This window comes from Oncorhynchus mykiss, chromosome 17 (genome assembly GCF_057628025.1).
Source record: "Oncorhynchus mykiss isolate SJ-2025 chromosome 17, ASM5762802v1, whole genome shotgun sequence".
NCBI lineage: Eukaryota > Metazoa > Chordata > Actinopteri > Salmoniformes > Salmonidae > Oncorhynchus > Oncorhynchus mykiss.
This window is the reverse complement of record NC_143038.1, coordinates 5,736,546-5,759,115: the sequence shown is the minus strand read 5'-3', so window position 1 is coordinate 5,759,115 and position 22,570 is coordinate 5,736,546. Positions and strand designations below refer to the sequence as shown.

The 22,570-nt window shown below is 44.3% G+C and overlaps 1 protein-coding gene across 1 annotated transcript in view; it reads left to right on the top strand.

The window, feature by feature from the left end:
* Positions 1-22,570, top strand: part of LOC110493538 (E3 ubiquitin-protein ligase NEURL1) — a 63,158-nt gene that overhangs the window by 30,075 nt on the left and 10,513 nt on the right. The window contains exon 4 of the mRNA XM_021567875.3: positions 16,398-17,120. Within this exon, the coding sequence (XP_021423550.1) occupies positions 16,398-17,120 (723 nt within the window). The remainder of the gene's footprint in view (positions 1-16,397; positions 17,121-22,570) is intronic.

The following is a 22,570-nucleotide window of genomic DNA, read 5'->3' as shown; positions in this document are numbered from 1 at the left end:
AATGTTGGTCTCTCGATGTGCAAAACTGATAGAGACATACCCCAAGCGACTTACAGCTGTAATCGCAGCAAAAGGTGGCGCTACAAAGTATTAACTTAAGGGGGCTGAATAATTTTGCACGCCCAATTTTTCAGTTTTTGATTTGTTAAAACAGTTTGAAATATCCAATAAATGTCGTTCCACTTCATGATTGTGTCCCACTTGTTGTTGATTCTTCACAAAAAAAATACAGTTTTATATCTTTATGTTTGAAGCCTGAAATGTGGCAAAAGGTCGCAAAGTTCAAGGGGGCCGAATACTTTCGCAAGGCACTGTATTTAAGCTATAAACCACTTGCATTTATAAACCATTGATTTGATGAGAAACACAGTTTTTGTGTTTTGATGCTGCCTTTAAGAGAGTGTTGTTTTCACAACACTCTCTTAAAATCACCAATATTCAGGTGATTAACCACTTTGCGTGTTTCAGAGTACTTCATTTCAGTTTTAAAGCACATTCTGTGTATTAAAATACTTACATTGGGATTACATTCAAACACCCTCCAAACACCAGATCTCAGCTTATGTGCACAACTTTTCATGGTCTTGTTACACAATCATGGTGTTTTGAGACTTTCTATTTTTACAGTGCAAGTAGGAACTGATTTACTGTTTTAGGCCTTTAAAGCCACAATATGTAACTTTTTGGGCGATCCGACCAAATTCACATAGAAATGTGAGTTATAGATCTCTCATTCCCTTTGAAAGCATGTCTAGAGGATGTAGATCTGTTCTATGTGTGCTGTTTCTATGCTTCCTGTTCTGAAGTTTCGTTTTTTGCATTTTTTACTTTCGGTTTTGTACATCAGCTACGAACAGCTGAAAACACAATATTTTTGGTTGTGGAAAATATATTCCACAGCGGTTTAGATGGTACCATGATTCTCTACACAATGACTGCTTGTTTTGTCACAAACTGAAATTAGGCAAACTATTAGAATTTTAGCAACCAGGAAATGGCGATTTCTGCAGAGTGGATCTTTAACTGGGCAAATGCAATATCTTCTGTGTTGGGGCAGAATAATGAGCCTGATGCCCCTCAGAGGCTTTACAGGAAAAAGGTTGTTTCATAAATATAAATGGAGCTCCGGTGCTTCATGGCTGTCTGTCACATACCGTTCACGTGTGCAATGTTTATGCACGTACAGGCGCAGAGGCATACAAGTATGAACACAAACACACACACACACACACACACACACACACACACACACACACACACACACACACACACACACACACACACACTTGAAGTGCAGTAAGTACTGTACAGTCTTTCACTATGCGTCAACATAAACACACTGTATGAATTACAGAATTTCTCTACGGAACACAACATAAACACACTGTTTGGATTATAGAATATCTCAAAGTAACACAACATAAATATACTACATGAATTTTAGAATATCTCAAAGTAACACAACATAAACATACTGTATGAATGATAGAATATCTCAAAGTAACATAGTTCTCAATGATCTCAACGATTGACAGGTCAGCCTAACCTCTCTCTCTCTCTCTCTCTCTCTTTCTCTTTCTCCATCTCTCTCTCTCTGTCTGTTTTTCTCCATCTCTCACTCTGGTAGAAAATCAGAAGGTAATAAACTTTTCAAAGGAAGGGAACATTCTGTTACTTTTCAAATGGCCCTGAAAAAATGTTCAAAGTGTGTGAGTGTGTATGTTTTCATACTCGATCACATTCAAAAGCCGAGCTGCTCTGCTCCTTGACCTGTTTAAAAGTTTTCGATACAAGTAGATTTGACTTTCTCCCATTTTGGCTCAACGTATTGTTTATACTGTAGGGCAAATCACCAGTGATTGTGGAATGTGCTCTTTTCTAAAGATGTCGACAGGGGCAACAGTGAAAAAAGAGCCCGATGTTTTGACACGGGGGAACACAAGCTGTGAAAGCTTGACGGATGAGGTCGTGAGAAATATGGGTGCTTTTGTTTATGTCTTTCGCGAATGTGTCGGAGAAATGTCGCTTATCTCTGACAAGGTGTCACAATGTCTATAAGGTTGTCCGAACCTTGTAGTAGTGTGTGTGTGTGTGTGTGTGTGTGTGTGTGTGTGTGTGTGTGTGTGTGTGTGTGTGTGTGTGTGTGTGTGTGTGTGTGTGTGTGTGTGTGTGTGTGTGTGTGTGTGTGTGTGTGTGTGTGTGTGTGTGTGTGTGTGTGTGTGTGTGTGTGTGTGTGCCAGCATTAGGACATGTGTGAAGAATTAAAATATGCCAGGTCTGATACGGGAACATATTAAAATCTTTCATATTGCTCTGTTGTCTAGTTGACAGCAGGTTAGAAACCTGATGTCTCTTCATGGTTATACAGCATCTTTCATATTGCTCTGTTGTCTAGTTGACAGCAGGTTAGAAACCTGATGTCTCTTCATGGTTATACAGCATCTTTCATATTGCTCTGTTGTCTAGTTGACAGCAGGTTAGAAACCTGATGTCTCTTCATGGTTATACAGCATCTTTCATATTGCTCTGTTGTCTAGTTGACAGCAGGTTAGAAACCTGATGTCTCTTCATGGTTATACAGCATCTTTCATATTGCTCTGTTGTCTAGTTGACAGCAGGTTAGAAACCTGACGTCTCTTCATGGTTATACAGCACCTTTCACGTATGAGTTGTTGTGCTGAGGTATCAAATCAAATTTGATTGGTCACATATACGTGTTTAGCAGATGTTAATGCGAGTCTAGCGAAATGCTTGTGCTTCTAGTTCCGACAGTGCATTGATATCTAACAATTAATATCTAACAATTTCACAACATATAACCAAAATACAAGTAAATCTAAGAAAGGAATGGATTAAGAATACAGTTGAATTCGGAAGTTTACATTCACTTAGGTTTGAGTCATTAAAACTCATTTTTCAACCACTCCACACATTTCTTGTTAACAAACTTTAGTTTTGGCAAGTTGGTTAAGACATCTACTTTGTGCATGACACAAGACATTTTTCAAACAATTGTTTACAGACATATTATTGCACTTATAATTCACTGTATCACAATTCTAGTGGGTCAAAAGTTGACATACACTAAGTTGACTGTGCCTATAAACAGCTTGGAAAATTCCAGAAAATGATATAATGGCTTTAGAAGCTTCTGATTGGCTAATTGACATCATTTGAGTCAATTGAAGGTGTACCTGTGAATGTTTTTCAAGGCCTACCTTCAAACTGCCTCTTTGCTTGACATCATGGGAAAATCAAAATAAATCAGCCAAGACCTCAGAAAAAATTGTAGACCTCCACAAGTCTGGTTCATCCTTGGGAGCAATTTCCAAATGCCTGAAGGTACCACGTTCATCTGTACAAACAATAGTACACAAGTATAAACACCATGGGACCATGCAGCCGTCATACCGCTCAGGAAGGAGACGCGTTCTGTCTCCAAGAGATGAACGTACTTCAGTGCGAAAAGTGCATATCAATCCCTGAGCAGGTTTGCAACTTGCACATGGGGACAAAGAATGTACTTTTTTGAGAAATGTCCTCTGGTCTGATGAAACAAAAATAGAACTGTTTGGTCATAATAACCATCGTTATGTTTGGAGGAAAAAGGGAGAGGCTTGCAAGCCAAAGAACACCATCCCAACCATGATGCATGGGGGTGGCAGCATCATGTTGTGGCAGTGCTTTGCTGCAGGAGGGACTGGTGCACTTCACAAAATAGATGGCATCACGAGGAAAGAAAATTATGTGGATATATTGAAGCAACATCTCAGTCATCTTCAGTCAGGAAGTTAAAGCTTGGTCGCAAATGGGTCTTCCAAATGGAGAATGACCCCAAGCATACTTCCAAAGTTGTGGCAAAAATGGCTTAAGAACAACAAAGTCAAGGTATTGGAGTGGCCATCACAAAGCCCTGACCTCAATCAATAAGAAAATTGTGGGCAGAACTGAAAAAGCGTGTGCGAGCAAGGAGGCCTACAAACCTGACTCAGTTACACCTGCTCTGTCAGGAGGAATGGGCCAAAATTCATACAACTTATTGTGAGAAGCTTGTGGAAGGCTACCCAAAATGTTTGACCCAAGTTAAACCATTTAAAGGCAATGCTACCAAATACTAATTGAGTGTCTGTAAACTTCTGACCCACTGGGAATGTGATGAAAGAAATAATAGCTGAAATAAATAATTCTCTCTCCATTATTATGACATTTCACATTCTTAAAAAAAGTGGTGATCCTAACTGACCTAAGACAGGGAATATTTACTAGGATTAAATGTCAGGAATTGTGAAAAACTGAGTTTAAATGTATTTGGCTAAGGTGTATGTACACTTCCGACTTCAACTGCATGTCAGAGCGGCATTGGACTAAGATACAGTGGCATAGTATAGAGTGCAATATATACTTATGAGATGGGTGATTCAATTATTTACACACAATTAAAGTTACTAAGATACCGTACAATAGTATAGAGTACAGTTTACACATATGAGTGACATGCCATGATATCTTGTTATGGACGTCACAACAAAACACAAGGCTTGTCCGGTCAAATTTAGCACTCCATACACTGAAGTCAGACAATGTATGATATATAGACTTGTCCTTATCTATAAATCCAATAAGCCAGAACTTTTATATACAGTACAGATCATTTCAGACATCGCAGACAAACAGAGTGTCAGGTATGCGTAAAATGGCTGTAAGGGAGTCAGGTGCAGGAGAGCAGATATTGGGTAGCCAACGGAGCCTTTTATTAGGGCGAACCAAAAGCACACGGCAAAGTGAACACGAAGGAGGAACAGACGCTCTACCCGCGGGCGGGTGGTCGACGACTGCCGGAAGCGGCGGGTGAATTCATCCAATCTCCTTCTCCCCACACAGCGTTGGCCCACTCCAGAGCTCTCCCCGAGAGGCACGAGACGAGGGCGGACACCATCTCCCTTCCCGAAGGAGCTGGATAAACGGTGCCCAGGTAGAGGTCCAGCTGTAGTAGGAAGCCTTGGCACCGTGCCGCCGTCCCATCATGCTCTCTGGGAAGGGCGAGACGCATCCCACTGGAACCGGGTACAGGAGGGACGGGGTAGTGATGGAGGAGGTACTGGACGACCTCTCTGTCTCTCCCAGCGATCCCTCGTCTGACAGACGCAGTCCATGGCGGTGCCGAGATGGTGAATCAATGCCGTGTGTTCCTGGACGTGCTCCTCGACTCCGCTACCATAGGTACCTGCTCCTGCTGACTCCACAATGGGTGTGGTATTCTGTCAGGTATGCGTAAAATGGCTGTAAGGGAGTCAGGTGCAGGAGAGCAGATATTGGGTAGCCAACGGAGCCTTTTATTAGGGCGAACCAAAAGCACACGGCAAAGTGAACGCGAAATAACACGAAACAGAATAAACAATACCACACAAAGACATGAGGGAAACAGAGGGTTAAATACACAACACATAATGAGGGATATGAGAACCAGGTGTGTGGGAAAACAAGACAAATGGAAAATGAAAAATGGATCGGCGATGGCTAGAAGACCGGCGACGTCGACCGCCGAGCTTCGCCCCAACAAGGAGAGACATCGACTTCGGCAGAAGTCGTGACATAGAGGCTCTTGCAGTGTAGTTCACTGTGTCCCTGTTTGGAGTTAACACAATTTAAACCTTTGTGACCAGCTGTAGAGAATTACTCTATTAACGTAGGTATTAATGACATATGAGATCTGGATGGAACCAGTCTGCTTGGGCTGGGTTTTGCTGGCTAGTACCACGATGCATATGTGATATTTCGTGGTGCAGCTGTGTAGTGGCACAAACTAATGATTAGTAGGAGAGCTGGAGGGAGGGAGTGAGAGAAAGACGGAGAGAGGAAGGGTCAGAGAATGATGGGAGGAGTGAAAACGTGGGGGAGTGAGGGAGAAAGTGAGAGAGCGGGAGAAGGATAGAGAGCGGGAGAGAGAGAATGAATGAGTGGGAGAAGAGAGGCATTAGTATTGAAGAACATTCATCAAAGCAAGCTAATTCACTATTTTGCTTTACTCTCACTGCAAACTCACAATGTTTACACTTACTTTTACCCCAAGGATACTGAGTGAGTAACTATCTAGAGATGTCGGATCTTAATTTGAGACAATTTGCTACAGCAGGAAAATAATCCTGCAGCAACAGGAAATGTGAATTATTATGCAGATTATAACTAATGGACATGTTGTAGGGGTTGATACATTTTTCGTAAGAGGAAATCAAGACGGAAATTTGTAAGTGGAAATTACAAACTTCAGAAGCCTTTTTAAACCTCAAATACACTACAGGTTTTACATTTCAGGAGTGTTCTCCTGCAACAGGGTGATCAAATTAAGATCCTACATCTGTAATAAAACAAATGACGATTCCAATGGCAACGAGAAGAGATTGACAACTGCTGAGAGGTCGGCCAGGTTAGAAACGCAAAAAAATAGATGACACGTGTCACTGACGTTAGGACTTTCTAAAGGAATATCTGCAATATGTCCTCAGCCTCTTGACTGATGGAAAATATATCCTATTATTGTTATTATCAAGATGTTGCACCGAGAAGATGGATAGTGAAGTAGAGCTTATAGGACCCTTGGTTCCTTTGCCATGTTTTGGACCTATCGTCCACTGTGTTCTCGGTCCAATCTTATGACTGAGGTAATATGAAGTCATTTGGAACAATAGAAGTCATTGAGGGACGTTATCCGAACGTTATCCAAAACCATAGACACAGACCACGGGAGGTTACTGGTTACGGTCCACCGAGGGTAAAATGGTTATTTGATCATTTGAGTGTTTTGACTGGCATTGAGGTTGTAACTTTGTGGTTTTATGCGTTCACACTGGAAATGTATTGTAGAAAGAGCCGTTTGAATGTCACAACGGTCTCCGCATTCAAAATACGAATGAATTGTCTGGCTGTGTTTATAGACCTAAATGTCAAATGTACTGTAGAAGGCAAGGTCATTGTTTTTCAGTGGTTTGGATAGACAGAGAAAAAAGATTCTGTATGGTTTGGCAGTAAAACCAATTTGAGATTATGTTGACTGAGTTTAATACTAATTTCCTATTTTATAGGACATTTTGAAGTCGATTAAACCCACTGGACAAAAACGGGTTGAATCAACGTTGTTTCCACGTCATTTCAACAAAACAATTCAATGTGATGACGTTGAACCAACGTGGAAAACTGATTGGATTTGGAAAAAGTCGTCAACGGAAAAGGAATGTTGTCCTTTTTTTCACCAAAAGGTTAACCTAAATCCAATAACACGGTGAAATGTTTTGTTGTTTCCGGATTTAATTCACATCAGTTGACATCTCAACCAAATGTAAATCCAAACTAGACGTTGAACTGGTCGTCTGTGCCCAGTGGGAAGACACCAGAGGTGTAATGCCAAGATTTATGTTGTCCTTTCTAACGTTGTACTTCATGTCTTTCATGTCCTAAAATGGACACCGTACAATGGACTACCCCCCTATTATGAAGTGTGAAGGGAATCAACACAATTTATATATAGCCCTGTCTAAACATAAGCATAGAAGATTGCAAGACAATACATTAAATCCGAGTCAACGGCAGTCTGTTACATTGGCTGGAATTAATTCCCCCCTTTTGACCCCATAAATTATTAGCCAAATAACAGCTCTGTCCCCACCACAGTCCAGACCTGGGTTCAAACACTACTCTAAATGACTTCAAATACTTTATCTGCGCTTAATTGAGTTTGACTGGCTTAATGGAACCAGCAGAATAGCCTCAAAACTGCAAACCCTGCCCATCTTGCACTGCAGGCAGTTAGAGCAAACACTCAAAAGTATTTGAAAAATTGTGAATAGTACTTGAACCCAGACCTGCCACGCTCTGGTTGGAGCAGTCGAGGAGGAGGAAAACTGACTGAGAGGGGCTTTAATATAAGAACCTTATGATGGAGTTATTCATCTATTAATGCTTAGGCCCCGACCACTGATTGGTTGAGAGATGCTGCACATGCTGAATTTTGCTGATGACCTAAGGGACCGGGGCTTCTGGGGCTTTTGTGACTTATGGAGAGCGTTTGTGCCTGGGCTTTTGTTTTGGAGCCATGTGGCGTGTGTCGCCTCACAAAAGGCTGTTGATCTTTCCAGCCTGGGGGTACGAAATCGACCTGCCGGCGAGGCGAGGGAGCGACTGGCCCAAAGCCAGGGAGTATCAGGGTATACGGCACCATCCCAAACATCCCTCAAACCCTTCCTCGCTGCCTCTCTCTCTCTCCACTCCATCTCTTTTCTTTCTCTCTTTCTATCCACTCACTGTTTCCCTCTCTCTTTCTCTCTCTCACTCAATCACTCTCTCTCTTTCTATCCTTCTTACTCACACTATCCTTCTTTACCTCTCTCAACCCCCTCTCTCTTTCTCCAACTCTCTCTCTCCACCTTTCTCCATCCCTCTTTATCTCTCCATCACTTAGTCTCTCCTGGAAACCTCAAACACGGGCACTCTCCTCCCCATCCTTCTGCGTCTCTCCCCATCCATCCCCGCCTGTTTCAGCTGTGCAGATCTACTTCTAAAAGAACACAGCTGTGAGCTGCTCTCCTTCCCCCCTACTCCACTTCTCCTCTCCTCCTTTCAGTCGTGTCCCAATCCTCCACTCCCATCAGTCTCTCACATCTTGTGAATCCCTGAGAGTTTGTGAATAATGCCAAGCTCTGAGAGAGAGAGAGAGAGAGAGAGAGAGATAGAGTGGGAGGGAGAGGGAGAGGGAGAGAGGGGGGGGGAGAGAGAGAGAGAAAAAAAGCCAGATGTATAACTGTGCAAATCCCACCTCTCACAGGGAGAGCCACAACGTTGGCACGTTCCCTCTGCTAAACCCACATAAGAAATACTACAGTTGACTATAGAATACTATAATACTCACTATAAAATTATGTAGTAAACTGTAGAATACTATACTACACACTGTAGAATCCCTCTATCATGTGTAGTACTTAATATAGAATGTTGTAGTAAATACAACAGTATTATCCACAAGAAACACACTGTAGCAAACACTACAGAAATAACCACAAAAACACTACAGTCTGCAAAAACACTACACTTTTTAAACTATACTAAATACTACAGTATTTAATTTCAATATACCCTGCCCATTCCCCTCCCCCATATCACAATATATGCCACCCATAAGTAAGAAACCCCCTACATGCCACATAAAGACCATATGTTGTGTTCCCTAAAGGTTATAGAAAAGAGCATAAGTGCTGGACTATTTTTTCAGGCCTTTTCCAGGCCTTTTTCAGGCCTTTTTCAGGCCTCATCTACAGCTACTGGAAAAGGTCCTCTTTTAGTGTTTCTCCAGTAGGTTTCCTCGAGGAGAAAGCCTCCACTTATATGTCAAAGATTATAAAACAAGAACAAAATAGTAAATACTACAGTAATGTCCCCATAAACCCTACAGTAATTACTACAGTATACTACAGTCCACAAAATAACTACAATAAATACTACAGTATACTACAATCTGTCAAAACGCTACATTGATTACTATAGTATATACTACAGTTATTTTACTATAGTATTTATACTATAGTTAACTGTAAATTCTACTGTATACTACAGTAAATACTATAGTATTTTTTATGTGGAAAGCTAGCAAAGCCACTAAGCCAGCCAGCGTATCCCTCTCCTTCTTCTCCCTTTCCTCCCTCCTCTTCCCCGTACACACACAGCATTAGTAGCCTGCTAGCTTCACTGCCATTCCCAATCAAATGCTCAGAGAAAGAGGCCAAACTCCCCCCTCACCTCCCCCATTTTGTATATTTGTTGGTTTAGCCCAACAGGTGCTGTGTTTGGTTCTCAATTGAATGTGTTTGGAATTTTAATACGTTTTTTTCTCTCTCTCTCCTAGTGTATTGACTACAGCTGCCTCGCTCTGTGTCCCCATTACAGTTAGTTTCCTTAACAAGGTTAGATTGGGATGGCCTGTGTGTGTGTGTGTGTGTGTGTGTGTGTGTGTGTGTGTGTGTGTGTGTGTGTGTGTGTGTGTGTGTGCGTGCGTGCGTGCGTGCGTCAGTGAGAGGCCAGAGTGCCCACTTTGTTTGAAGCGTCTTTCAGAGAGCTGCAATTGCAAATCTGTGCCCTCGGCCAATCGGCCAATGAGAACGCACATCTGTGGGCAGCCTATCTGAAAAGGACCAATGGGGACAAAGGGGTTTGTCTCTAGCTGAAATAGCAGGTGCACCATGATGAGTGGGCAGCAGCTGGTGCAGTTACACGCATACACTCACACATACACACACACACTCCACTTTATCAGCATAGGCACAGGGTCCTTCCCTCTTTTATCTTCCCTCTCATATTCTCCTCCCTCTCTCCGTCTCACTAGGGGCACAAAGTAAACATGCACTGCCGTTTAGAACTGGTCGACAGAGACCTCCTTTCATGAAGAATTGGGCCAAAGCCTAACATCTTGAAACTGTGTTCATAAATGTCAACATTCAGCTCGGCAGAAAAAAATGTATCCTTGTCAAATCTCATAGTACATCTTCATGATGGTTGCTGTATTTGTTATAGTGTAAGACTAGCTCTTGGCCACGGTAATAGCAAGTTCCTCTACTAAGTAGAGGATCGTATGAACGCTCTGGACCAGAGCTAGCCCCAAAGAGAGAGAGAGAGAGAGAGAGAGAGAGAGAGAGAGAGAGAGAGAGAGAGAGAGAGAGAGAGAGAGAGAGAGAGAGAGAGAGAGAGAGAGAGAGAGAGAGAGAGAGAGAGAGAGAGAGAGAGAGAGAGAGAGAGAGAGAGAGAGAGAGAGAGAGAGAGAGAGAGAGAGAGAGAGAGAGAGAGAGAGAGAGAGAGAGAGAGAGAGAGAGAGAGAGAGAGAGAGAGAGAGAGAGAGAGAGAGAGAGAGAGAGAGAGAGAGAGAGAGAGAGAGAGAGAGAGAGAGAGAGACCATCGTGCCCAAACGCCATGCCTCCCTCATGTCTCTGGGGTCCTTAGCTATTCCTCATCATGCCAAACGTCTATCCCTAATCCAATTCAGGACAGAGCTCTGCAGTAATGAAAGAAAGCCACACGCAAGAAACCCAGCCTAAAACCCCAAACAGCAAGCAATGCAGATGTAGAAGCACGGTGGCTAGGAAAAACTCCCTAGAAAGGCAGGAACCTAGGAGGAAACTTAGAGAGGAACCAGGCTCTGGGGGGGTGGCCAGTCCTCTTCTGGCTGTGCCGGGTGGAGATTATAAGAATACATGGCCATTTAAAGCCAGATTGTTCAAACGTTCATAAATGACCAGCAGGGTCAAATAATAATCACAGTGGTTGTAGAGGTTGCGACAGGTCAGTACCTCAGGAGTAAAGTCAGTTGGCTTTTCATAGCCGAGCATTCAGAGGTCAAGACAGAAGGTGCGGTAGAGAGAGAGAGCGAGTCGGAAACAGCAAGGCCAGGACAAGGTAGCACGTCTGGTGAACAGGTCAGGGTTCCCTAGCCGCAAGCAGAACAGTTGAAACTGGAGCAGCAGCACAACCAGGTGGACTGGGGAGAGCCAGGAGTCATCAGGGCAGGTAGTCCTGAGGCATGATCCTAGGCCTCAGGTCCTCCAGGAGGGGAGAGAGAGGGTGAGAGAGAGAATTAGAGGGAGCATACTTACATTCATACAGGACACCAGATAAGACAGGAGAATTATACCAGATATAACAAACTGACCCTAGCCCCCGACACATAGACTATTGCAGCATAGATACTGGAGACTGAGACAGGGGTGGGTCGGGGGACACTGTGGCCCCGTCTGACGACACCCCTGGACAGGGCCAACCCACCCACTTTCCCAAAGCACAGCCCCCACACCACTAGAGGGATATCAACAGATCACCAACTTATTACCCTGAGACCAGGCTGAGTACAGCCCACGAAGAGCTCCTCCACCGCCCAAGCCCGAGGGGGCGCAAAACCGGACAGGAAGATCACGTCTGTGACTCAACCCACTCAAGTGACGCACCCCTCCTAGGGACGGCATGGAAGAGCACCAGTAAGCCAGTGACTCAGCCCCTGTAATAGGGTCAGAGGCAGAGAATCCCAGTGGAGAGAGGGGAGCCGGCCAGGCCTTGCCGTTCACCTTCGCACCCCTGGGCCAGACTTCACTCAATCATAGGACCTACTGAAGAGATGAGTCTTCAATAAAGACTTAAAGGTCGAGACCGAGTCTGCGTCTCTCACAAGGATAGGCAGACCATTCCATAAAAATGTAGATCTACAGGAGAAAGCGCTGCCTCCAGCTATTTGCTAGAAATTCTAGGGACAAAAAGGAGGCCTGAGTCTCGGAGAGATGCTGTAGGTAGGAGTGTCGTTTCTCTTTGCTTATTTGAACTGTTCTTGACATAATATGGACTTGGTCTTTTATCAAATAGGTCTATCTTCTGTATGCCAACCCTACCTTGTCACAACACAACTGATTGGCTCAAACACATTAATAAGAATAGAAATTCCACAAATTCACTTTTAACAAGGCACACCTGTTAATTGAAATGCATTCCAAAAAAAATACCAAAAACATTGTCTCAGGTCAGTCCTTAGTTGTCTCATATCTGTTTGGGATTGTTATTTTGGATGAAGTACATTTTGTATTGCTTTTAAATCTTTTAAATAAATTGTTATCTTATTAACACTTTGTTCTAGCTAGCTATTTGTGTAGTTAGCTATCAAGTAAACACAATGATATAGTGCATTCCATTCTACCTCATGAAACTGGTTGAGAGAATGCCAAAAGTGTGCAATGCTTTCATCAAGGCAAAGGGTGGCTACTTTGATAATATTTTTGGTTACTACATGATTCCATATGTGTTGTTTCACAGTTGTGATGTCTTCACTATTATTCTACAATGTAGAAAATAGTAAAAATAAAGAAACCCTTGAATCAGCAAGTGTGTCCAAACTTTTGACTTTGTACTGTATATTTCTTCATTTTTGGTCCGCGGGCCCCAGTTGCCCATCCCTGGTCTAGAGAGTGAGAATTCGTCCAGCATTGGAATCAGGGCTGGCATTGGGGATGTTAGAAGTAAGTATGCCTGAGCTACGCACATGCGATCACACACAAGTACTCCCACCGCCAAGGGAGAATCCCTTACCTTCCCCAATCATTTGGCTTAAGTATGTTGCAAAGTGCTACGATTTGTCTCCTTGCCTCGTTAGGAAATACTTAATTGAAGGTAGCCCCTCTGCATTCGACTGTTTGGGAAATGAAAAGTTTAAAGAAATATAAATAGATTTTGATAATTGTATTCATTTACATAGCCTGTCTGTGGCATCCACTAAGTGCCTATTGGACGCTACAGTAGGAGAGGACAGAGGAAGTAGGAAACATCAGATTAAATAAAGAGCTAGCGGTAGTCATCTGTCTCTCTGCTAGCCTCGGGCGCTAACAGTGTTAACTGCACTGTGTGCTTTTTGGGCTGTTAGTTTAATGGTCGATTAGCAGTCACTGAGACGAGTGCACTCTTTTTCAAGGCAATGTTCCATCCATGTTATACTCCCAACAAAGATCAAATAGAACAATTAAAGTCCCGTAGTCTCGTGATACATTAATACCGTCAGTTTCCAGAGCCGTCTGTGCATTAGCCGCTAATGCTAATTGACACTTGAAATGACTTTGAGGCAAACTGGGCTGCCATCTTGGTTTTGAAGGCGGGAATTGATCAAGGGATGGCAGTTGGAGGATGATCTACGTTGAATCAGCACTGCCAAACGGAGGATCACACACTGTAAGGTGTCTTTGTCCTCTGGTCTTTTGATAGACTGAATGAGCACCTATAACCCTAATGATGTCCTCTGTCAGTCACACACAGTATAGTATGTAACGGTAGCAAGTGTGGCTCAGTTGGTAGAGTGTGGCGCTTGCAACAGCAGCGTTGTCGGTTTGATTACCACTGGGAGGAAGTGTGAAAATGTATGTATACTACTCTATGTCACTCTGGATAAGAGCTCATGCTAAATAACTCAGATGTAAAATTAGTATAGGACGTCAATTGTTGCGTTTTAGTCGACCACAGAAATATTCCCTTACGGTGCCTCTTTGAAATGATTTAGTGAAGTTTGATTGAATGATCTGGTATTGGGTAAGAGTTGGAGCTGGTTCCTGGATCCTGGTTTGACTCTTAACATTTATTGCAGCCAGCACAAAAACAGAAACCTCGCTTTTTTCCCTGTACAATCTGGACATAATCTTCTTAGTGAACAACAAGAAAGACGAAGGTCTGATAATCTCGCCGGCTTGGTCAGCCTGACAGGTCGCAACCGGTTCTCAATTAGAATCTCCTCAACGCATTTGACAGCATAGGTTCTCTGGCCGTTGTTAACACATTTAAATGTCATACCGTTCATCACACTGAAGTGCACAAGGAATGTACACCAAAATTCCAAATAGCTCACAAATGGACAGCAGAGTCTTTTCTGGCACACATTCAAATGCCCTACATTGCCTTGCCAGCCATTAACATTTGTACGGTGTCCATATTAGGACAAAATAAATTTGAATGCTTTCCGAGTGGAAGATAATCCCACAGGGTCCCTTTCAGCCCATTCAGATTGGACAGGCTAAGAGAGTTTAGCTTTCTGTGGTTTCACTGCTGTTATTAGCAGACAAACACACACACACTCAGGCCGGCTGTCTGGCAGGCCTCATGAGAGTAGTAATTAAGGGGGTAAGAGGTTTATCTATGTCCAGAGTTGGCCCTGGCCTCTAAAAGGCTTTCTGGGACAGGCCTCAGAGGGAGCAGGGGGTGAAATGGGCCTGGCTGCAGACTAGACCTCTCCCGGGAGGACTGGTAGATGCTGGCTTTTATCCTCTCTTTCTCTCTCTCTCCCTCTCTCTCTCCCTATCTTTCTTTCTGTCAGTCTGTCGCTCCCTCGCTCTGAAATGATGGGGTGTCCTATCTCAAAACAGGGGGTCACTCGCTGTCATTTTCCGGTGGTCCCGCTTTCTCTCTGTCTCGTTCTCTCTCTCTCTGAGTGATGGGCTCTCTCCCTATCTTCTGCCCTCTCCGAGGAGGTGGTCAACAATGTCATTTTCTTTCTCTTGCCCTCCCCCACTTACCTTGCTATCCATCTCCCCAATCTCTCTCTCTGTCCATCAACAAAGGTGGTCAGTCTCGTCACTCATTTTCCTTATCCACTTACAACCCTCTGAGCAATGACAGTCCCTCTTCTTTGTCCCTCCCTTTCCCTCTCCCCCCTCCCTCTCTCCCTCCTTTTTCTCTCTCTGTCTGAGATCATTAGTCGCAACGAAAATGAGAGTTTCTATTGGAGAAATTCAGGTACTGTAGGTGCCTCCCCGTTTTGTTACGTTTGCTTCCATTTTGGTTCTGTTCCGCTCCTATTGAAAACACCCCAGGGCTAATTCTCCCAGTGCTGGGCTGATGGGGAGTGTGTGGGAGGGGGGGGGGTGGGGGGGGGGGGGGGGGGGGGGGGGGGGTTGCACATTTAGAGACCTTATTTTCAGGCAGGCAGCTGCCCAGCAGGGTTGAGTGGGGAGGGGGGAGACTATAAGCAGGGCATTCTCTCTCTCTCTGTGTGTGTGTGTGTGTGTGTGTGTGTGTGTGTTACTACTACCTGCCCTACTGTGCGAAGGGGGACATGTGTTGGCAGATATAAATGGCTCACTGTAGAAGGATGTTACTGTACTATACCCTGCTGGAAATGCAGAAGGAGGGAGCTCCACACACACACACACACACACACACACAGACACACACACACACACAGACACACACACACACACACACACACACACACACACACACACACACACTGTCTCACAAACACACATTTCTTTAATAGTATCATCCAAGGCTGGTTAATTAAGCACTTTGTCCTCCTCATGTGAAAGGAGCTGATTCTGCTCCCTACTGATACTAAAGCACTCAACCAAATCTGTAATTTTTGAAATTTAATTTAGCTTTAAACAAGCGAAATGACACATTCCTCTGCTGCTGTACCAGCTAATTAGCTATATCCTACATCTTGTACTAGTTAATAACATCCGCCAATTTAGGCCTTTTCTTTCGTGCTTGGCTTGTGTCTCTCTTCCTTTTATTTTCTCTCTCTGTTCCTCTCTGTTTCTCTCTCTTTTCAATTCAAGGAATATTCCAAGGTTGGCAAAACAATACATTGCGACAGAAACGGCTGTATAAACTGTCAAATAATTCGAACACTAACAAATGACAACACAACAACATTACAGTATTATTATTAGTTGACTCTCCCTCATTTTATCTCTTTGTCTCTTTCTCAGATATAATGGTCTCTCTTTCTCTTTATATTTCAGCACAATTTACAATGATTATAGAAACTAAAATTGCCTTTCTCTCGCTCTCTCTCTCTCTTTCCCTCGCTCTCCCTCTCTCTCTCCCTTCTTTTTTTCTTCCAGAGAGTGAGATGGTCCCTCCCGACTTCCTCCGTCCCCGCTCCTTCACCACCGTACGCTCCTCCTCTCTCCGCCGCGAGGCAGATGAATCCCGCCTCTCTGTCAGCCTCTGTGACCTCAACCTGCAGCAAGTGGACGGCTCTGGCCCAGCCCACCCACATAACCACGCCCATCTCCACCTGGCCCCTCCCTCCGCCTCCTGCCCCATCCCCCAGAACTCCCTCAACACCCAGCAGTCCTCTGTCCTCCCACACTCCCTCGAAAGCGACCTCCATTTCCACGCCCTCCGCGGTGCCCACATCAAGACGCTCGACGAGCAGACGGTGGCGAGATCCGAGCACGCCAGAGAGGAGCGAACGCTTGTCTTCACTGACCGGCCACTGCGTACCGGCGAGACCGTGTTTATCAAGGTGACCAAGTCGAGCCCAGCTAGGTCGGGATCGCTGTCCTATGGCGTGACATCATGCGACCCCGCTGTGCTGCGCCCTAGCGACCTGCCCTACAACCCGGAGGCCTTAGTCGACCGCAAGGAATTCTGGGCTGTATGCCGAGTGCCCACGCTGCTCCAGAGCAGTGATATACTGGGCTTCCTGGTCAACCAGGAAGGGGAGGTGATCTTGAGCCACAATGGCACCAATGCGGGGATGCAAGTGTGTGTGGACAACTCCCGGCCCCTGTGGATGTTCTTCGGTCTGCATGGAGCCGTCACTCAACTCAGGATACTGGGTAAGTCAGTATGACTGTTATGCTATACTGGTAATTGCCAAAATAAAGGAAACACGTGTGGTGGCCCAACGGCCTATTAAGACAATTTAGGTTAGTGTTTCCTTTAATTTGGCAGTTACGTGCACTTAGAGTACTTCTCTCTACTACTACTTGTATACTCTATGTGGGTGGGGCCAGGAGTTTTTCCTATTTATGTTACCTGACTAGGGAAAACTCCAGGCCCTAGCTATGGATTGTAGCGGCTAGGGGACTTTTCCTGATCGGGTCACATGGTCAGGTACTGGCCTTAAATGCTACAGTGTCTACAGTACTACAGGCCCTAGGAGGATGGAATCTGACATGGTGTAAACTTTTTCATTTATCCATTTATGATCGATCGTCAGTCAGGGATTTAGTAACAAGGGCCCCACCCGCATCACAGAGCTCAGAGATGTGCACTTATGTCATGTGCTTCAATACAGCGCCTTGACACAGGAAGTCAGATCCAAATGCACTTCCAGAGGCATTAATGGAGAGCAAAGTAGACGCTGTCTCACGACCTGCCACGATAATAACAGGAAGAGAGGGAACAAGTGAAAGGAGGAGTGTGGGAGCCAGACCCTGCAACCTAGCGGCCCCAACACGTCTTCTCCTGTCTGTATGGTGTGTGACCTGTATGTGTGTGTGTGTTTGCATGTGTGCGTACGTGCTTGCGACCCACTCACAGCGGGGGAAACATGTCTTCACGACGGGACACACGCTACCTCTCAGCAGTATGCCAAGAGCCCCCATGCTTGATTACACACTCTAAATACAGATAATGAACATGAAGTGGGAAAGATAAGTGGGTGGGCGGGAGGCCGTCCGCTTCATTTGCAATATGCCAAACATAATGTATTTCTGCTGTGGCAGGCAGGTGTGCCTAAAGTTGCTACAACTGTGCTTTTAGACTGTTTGGAGAGGTGAATTGCTGAGCTCTTTATACTTATTGACTTACAGATGTAGGATCTTAATTTGAGCCAGTTTGCTACGCAGGAAAATAATCCTGCAGCAACAGGAAATGTGAATTATTATGTGGGTTATACTACAGAGAAAATCTAGTGTGAAATTTCAAAGTGGAAATGACAAACTTCAAAAACCTTTTTAAAACTCAAACCTCCTGCAACAGGGTGATCAAATGTAGATCCTACATCTGTAGGCCCCCTATCAAGCCAACTGGTGCACAAGGTCCCTCTTTACATAGTCTGTGAAAAGGGTAGACAAACGGTCAAAACGAAAAAACAGCGAATGTTCACTCCTATATCCTTCTATGACATAATGGCTTTTTGTATTGAGCCATAATTAAATGCTAATTCAAATTTGGCAGAGCGTTTCGGGAGATTGGACAAGCGGAAATGTTTAAATGACACATCTTTGTTAGGTGTATCATGTAGAAAGACAGGTAAGGTTGAAGCCCTGTCTTATTTTAACAGTTCAATTACGAAGCCACACAACCAAATCAGGCACAACCTCATCAACGTGTCATCATTGTTTTGCTTCTCAGGACGAATCAAGCGACGGCTAAATATATCCCTATCAGTAAGGAAGGGAGGGAGGGAGGGAGAGGGAGAGGGAGAGAGGGAGAGAGGGGGGGAGAGAGAGAGAGTTAAATAAACTACACCTTACTGTGCTGATATATAATGCGGACATGGTATTTTCATTAAGTGCTGCTTGTTTGCTCACCTGTAAATTGCCCTCATACTAACATGCTTTTTCTCCATGCAGCCAAGGAGGTCACAGCAGTTAGTGAGGCATCGACATGCCCTCATGCCGCCCTGTTAGCACTGTTCTCATTATATTACATTACACAGCCGCCATTTTTGGATCTGGTCTGCTCCATTAGGCACTTTGGAGACACACAGGGAGGTGGCTGACAGCGCGATCAATGAAAGCCACATCAATACATTACACTTAGGGCTGCAGCGCACACTACACACTGTCTAAGGCTGGAGTGTGGCTCTGGGGTATTGATAGATACGACAACTGTAGTGGCACTAAGCCAACAGTCAATACTATGGGCCTACATGAAAACTGCACAGGAAATGCACACCTATGGGGTCTTTTCACCATGCATTTTTTACTAGGAACTCGTTAGCTGCAAAGGGAGATGGTGTTATGGTGTTGTGGTTTGTTCTGAATGTCTGTTGTTACTAGTACATTACCTGTGCTTTTAAAAACGTTTAGCTAGAGCACTACGGGTACTTTTTCAGGTTTTTGCAAGGAGTTCAAGGAACTTCTCTTGTTGCTAAGCACTGTTGCCAGGTCGTCTGTTATCAGACAACAGAACTGCCTGAATACTGCTGAGTTTCTTGAGGCACGGATCACCTTACGAGGAGTTTACGGCAACATGAAACGGCTGCTCTAGGCACTACAATCGTTCATCAGACAAATCTAGGAATTCCTTCTAACCTTGATAGATAGTAAATCACCTTTATGTTCCAATTCTTCAACGTTAGGAAGTGTCTTGTCTGTTTATGTGACGGCAGGTCTGAATTTGTTTTATAGGCTTTCAGGTTTACCTGAATTTGTCCCGTGGGGCAGCGTATACATTTGGGAGTGCTCCTTTAAGCTGGCTTAAGCTGTGTGTGTTGCGCACTGACATGAGGTCCACTAATTCCTGAGCTCCCCTAGTGGGGGAGTGCCCTTGGTAGGGTGAGTGAACACTGAAGGTCAAGATTAGGGCTCCTAGCTAGCATGCTCACTAAGAAGCAACAATTGGATATTCAGAGACAATGAATGAACACGTGAATGCATGAATTCATTAATGATTGAGCAGTTAATTAATGAATGATTAAGAGTAATGAATACATGAATGAATGGATGAATGGATAAACAAATTAATGAACACATGAACAAATGTGGATTATAATCAACGTGGCTTATAATCAACACGACACGTTTTAAATGTCCTGCATAGCAGGAAAGTTGTCCAGCAACGGAGTGATCAAATGAACATCCTATATCTGTAAATGGGGAGGATGATGGTGTGATAGTGTTGGAGGGAGGGAGAGAACAGCAGTAGAGAAATAGGACACTATTACTCTGACCCTCTCCCCATACATTATAGATTCCATTAGAATGTCAGCTCGTTCACGCTCAAGTGAACAGTCTCGCCCGCCACCCACAGCTATTCCAGCCACTGTAATTCTTTCTTTCTTTCTTTCTTTCTTTCTTTCGTTCTTTCTTTCTTTCTCCCTCGTTCTTTTCTCCCTCCTTCAGACTGAAACATTGAAACATCCTTGGGTCTGACATGGTTGGCCGTTTATTCACCTTTCCTGCCATCGCTCTCTCGCTCCCTCTTCCTCTCTCTCCCTCTCCCCCTCTCCCTCTCACCTTCTCTCACTCTTCTCTCACTCTTCCCTAGCAGTTACACACACACACACACACACACACACACACACACACACACACACACACACACACACACACACACACACACACACACACACACACACACACACACACCACACACACACACACACACACACTTTCCATGACATAGACTGACCAGGTTAAATCATATTTTTCAAGCCTTGAGACAATTCAGACATGGATTGTGTATGTGATTGTGTATGTAGGGTGACTGGGCAAGACAAAAAATGTAAGTTCCTTTGAATGGGGTATGGTAGTAGGTGCCAGGCACACCGGTTTGTGTCAAGAACTGCAACGTTGCTGGGGTTTTCACGCTCAACAGTTTCCCGTGTGTATCAAGAATGGGCCACCGAAGGACATCCAGCCAACTTGACACAACTGTGGGAAGCACTGGAGTCAACATGGGCCAGCAATATTATGAAAGCGTCCTTAATGTTTTGTACACTCAGTGTACACATACACATACACACACAAACACACGCACACAGCCCTACAAAGATACTAACATCTGATAGAAGGGATGTTACGATGTCAGGGCTATAAACACCTGGATGTTGCAAAACATTTCCAGCACCAGGGCACTGATAAAACCACTCCCTTCATTTCGGGCCAGATAATATCCTGTCTCTCACACACACTCTACACGCGCCTGCAAGTATGTATAGTGTAGAGAATCATTGTACCATTTAAACCACTGTGAAATATTGTTTCCATAACCAAAAATATTGTGTTTTCAGCTGATTGAAACTGGTGTGAGTAATAGACGCAAAAAAAACAAAACAAAGCACAGGAAGCATATAAATATTGCACAACCACTTCTTAGACTTGTTTTCAAACAGAATGACAGATCTATAACTCGCATTTCTATGTGAATTTAGTCAGGTCAACCAAAAAGTGACATATTGCAGTTTTAACTATATATACAGTATCTACTATCCTATATATAGATTTGACAAATTACCATTGAGAGCCTAAATGTAGAAAATGGTGCTGACAACAAACTTAAAGACCACCCATATACGGTCGCCAAACCTTTCAAAGCTCTTAAAGTTTCTTTGGATATCGTGTTTCAGAAAGCTCAATGGATGTAGAAAGATAAGCAACCACTTTACAACCCCAGTCTCCTCTTTTCCTCCTCCCATCTTCCCCTCCTCCTATTCATCAGTCTACCACTGAACAGATCCCTAGAAGGAAATCCCACACTCCTCTTTTAAGATGTAGAGACCTATGATGACCTAAGGTCATCCTCAGTCACAACCATGACTGTAGGGCCAAGCGGCCATTTTGAAGCCACAACCCCATCGAGGTGCTTGCGACAGTGTGTGACCCAGTGTTGTTGAGTCAAAGTAGGCCAGTCTCAGTGTCACATAGCCCACATTCCTCAGAATCCTCCCATAGCAGACTGCTTTAGAGGATCTGGACAAACATACTCTTCTTAATAAACATCTGTGTCCCAAATGGCACCCTATTCCCTATATAGTGCACTACTTTTTAATAGGGCTCATAGAGCTCTGGTCAAAAGTAGTGCAGTCAAAAGTAGTGCACCACATAGGGAACAGGGTGCAATTTGGGAGGAAGGGGGAGTGAGCTGCCACAGCTGTCCACAGTCCCTCTCTAAGTTAATCTGGGAGTGAACAGGAGGATCGGGGCTGGGCTCCACTGAACATAGGTCAGCTGCTGAGGACAAGCCAGATAGGGGATCACAATGGGAGAGATGGAGGACAGAGAGCGGATCGGCACCACGACCACACCTCTGGGTTAGAGTCCATAGGGGGACCTGTCAGTGCAGTAGTAATGTGATCATAGGGGGACTCTGAATAGTAGATGTAGTGGTAGTTTATAAGGAGGATAAGGTGTCCATACGAACTAAGTATAGTTATGGGAGTGTGCGCTATACATAGTCATTCTACAAATGACCATCTAAAAACACACAGCACAAGCACACACACACACACACACATCACACACACACACACACACACACTTAGACATACACACACACTGAGGCACCAAGAGCCTAGGGGCACCAGAGCAACCCTCTACACAAACAAACAGCCCAG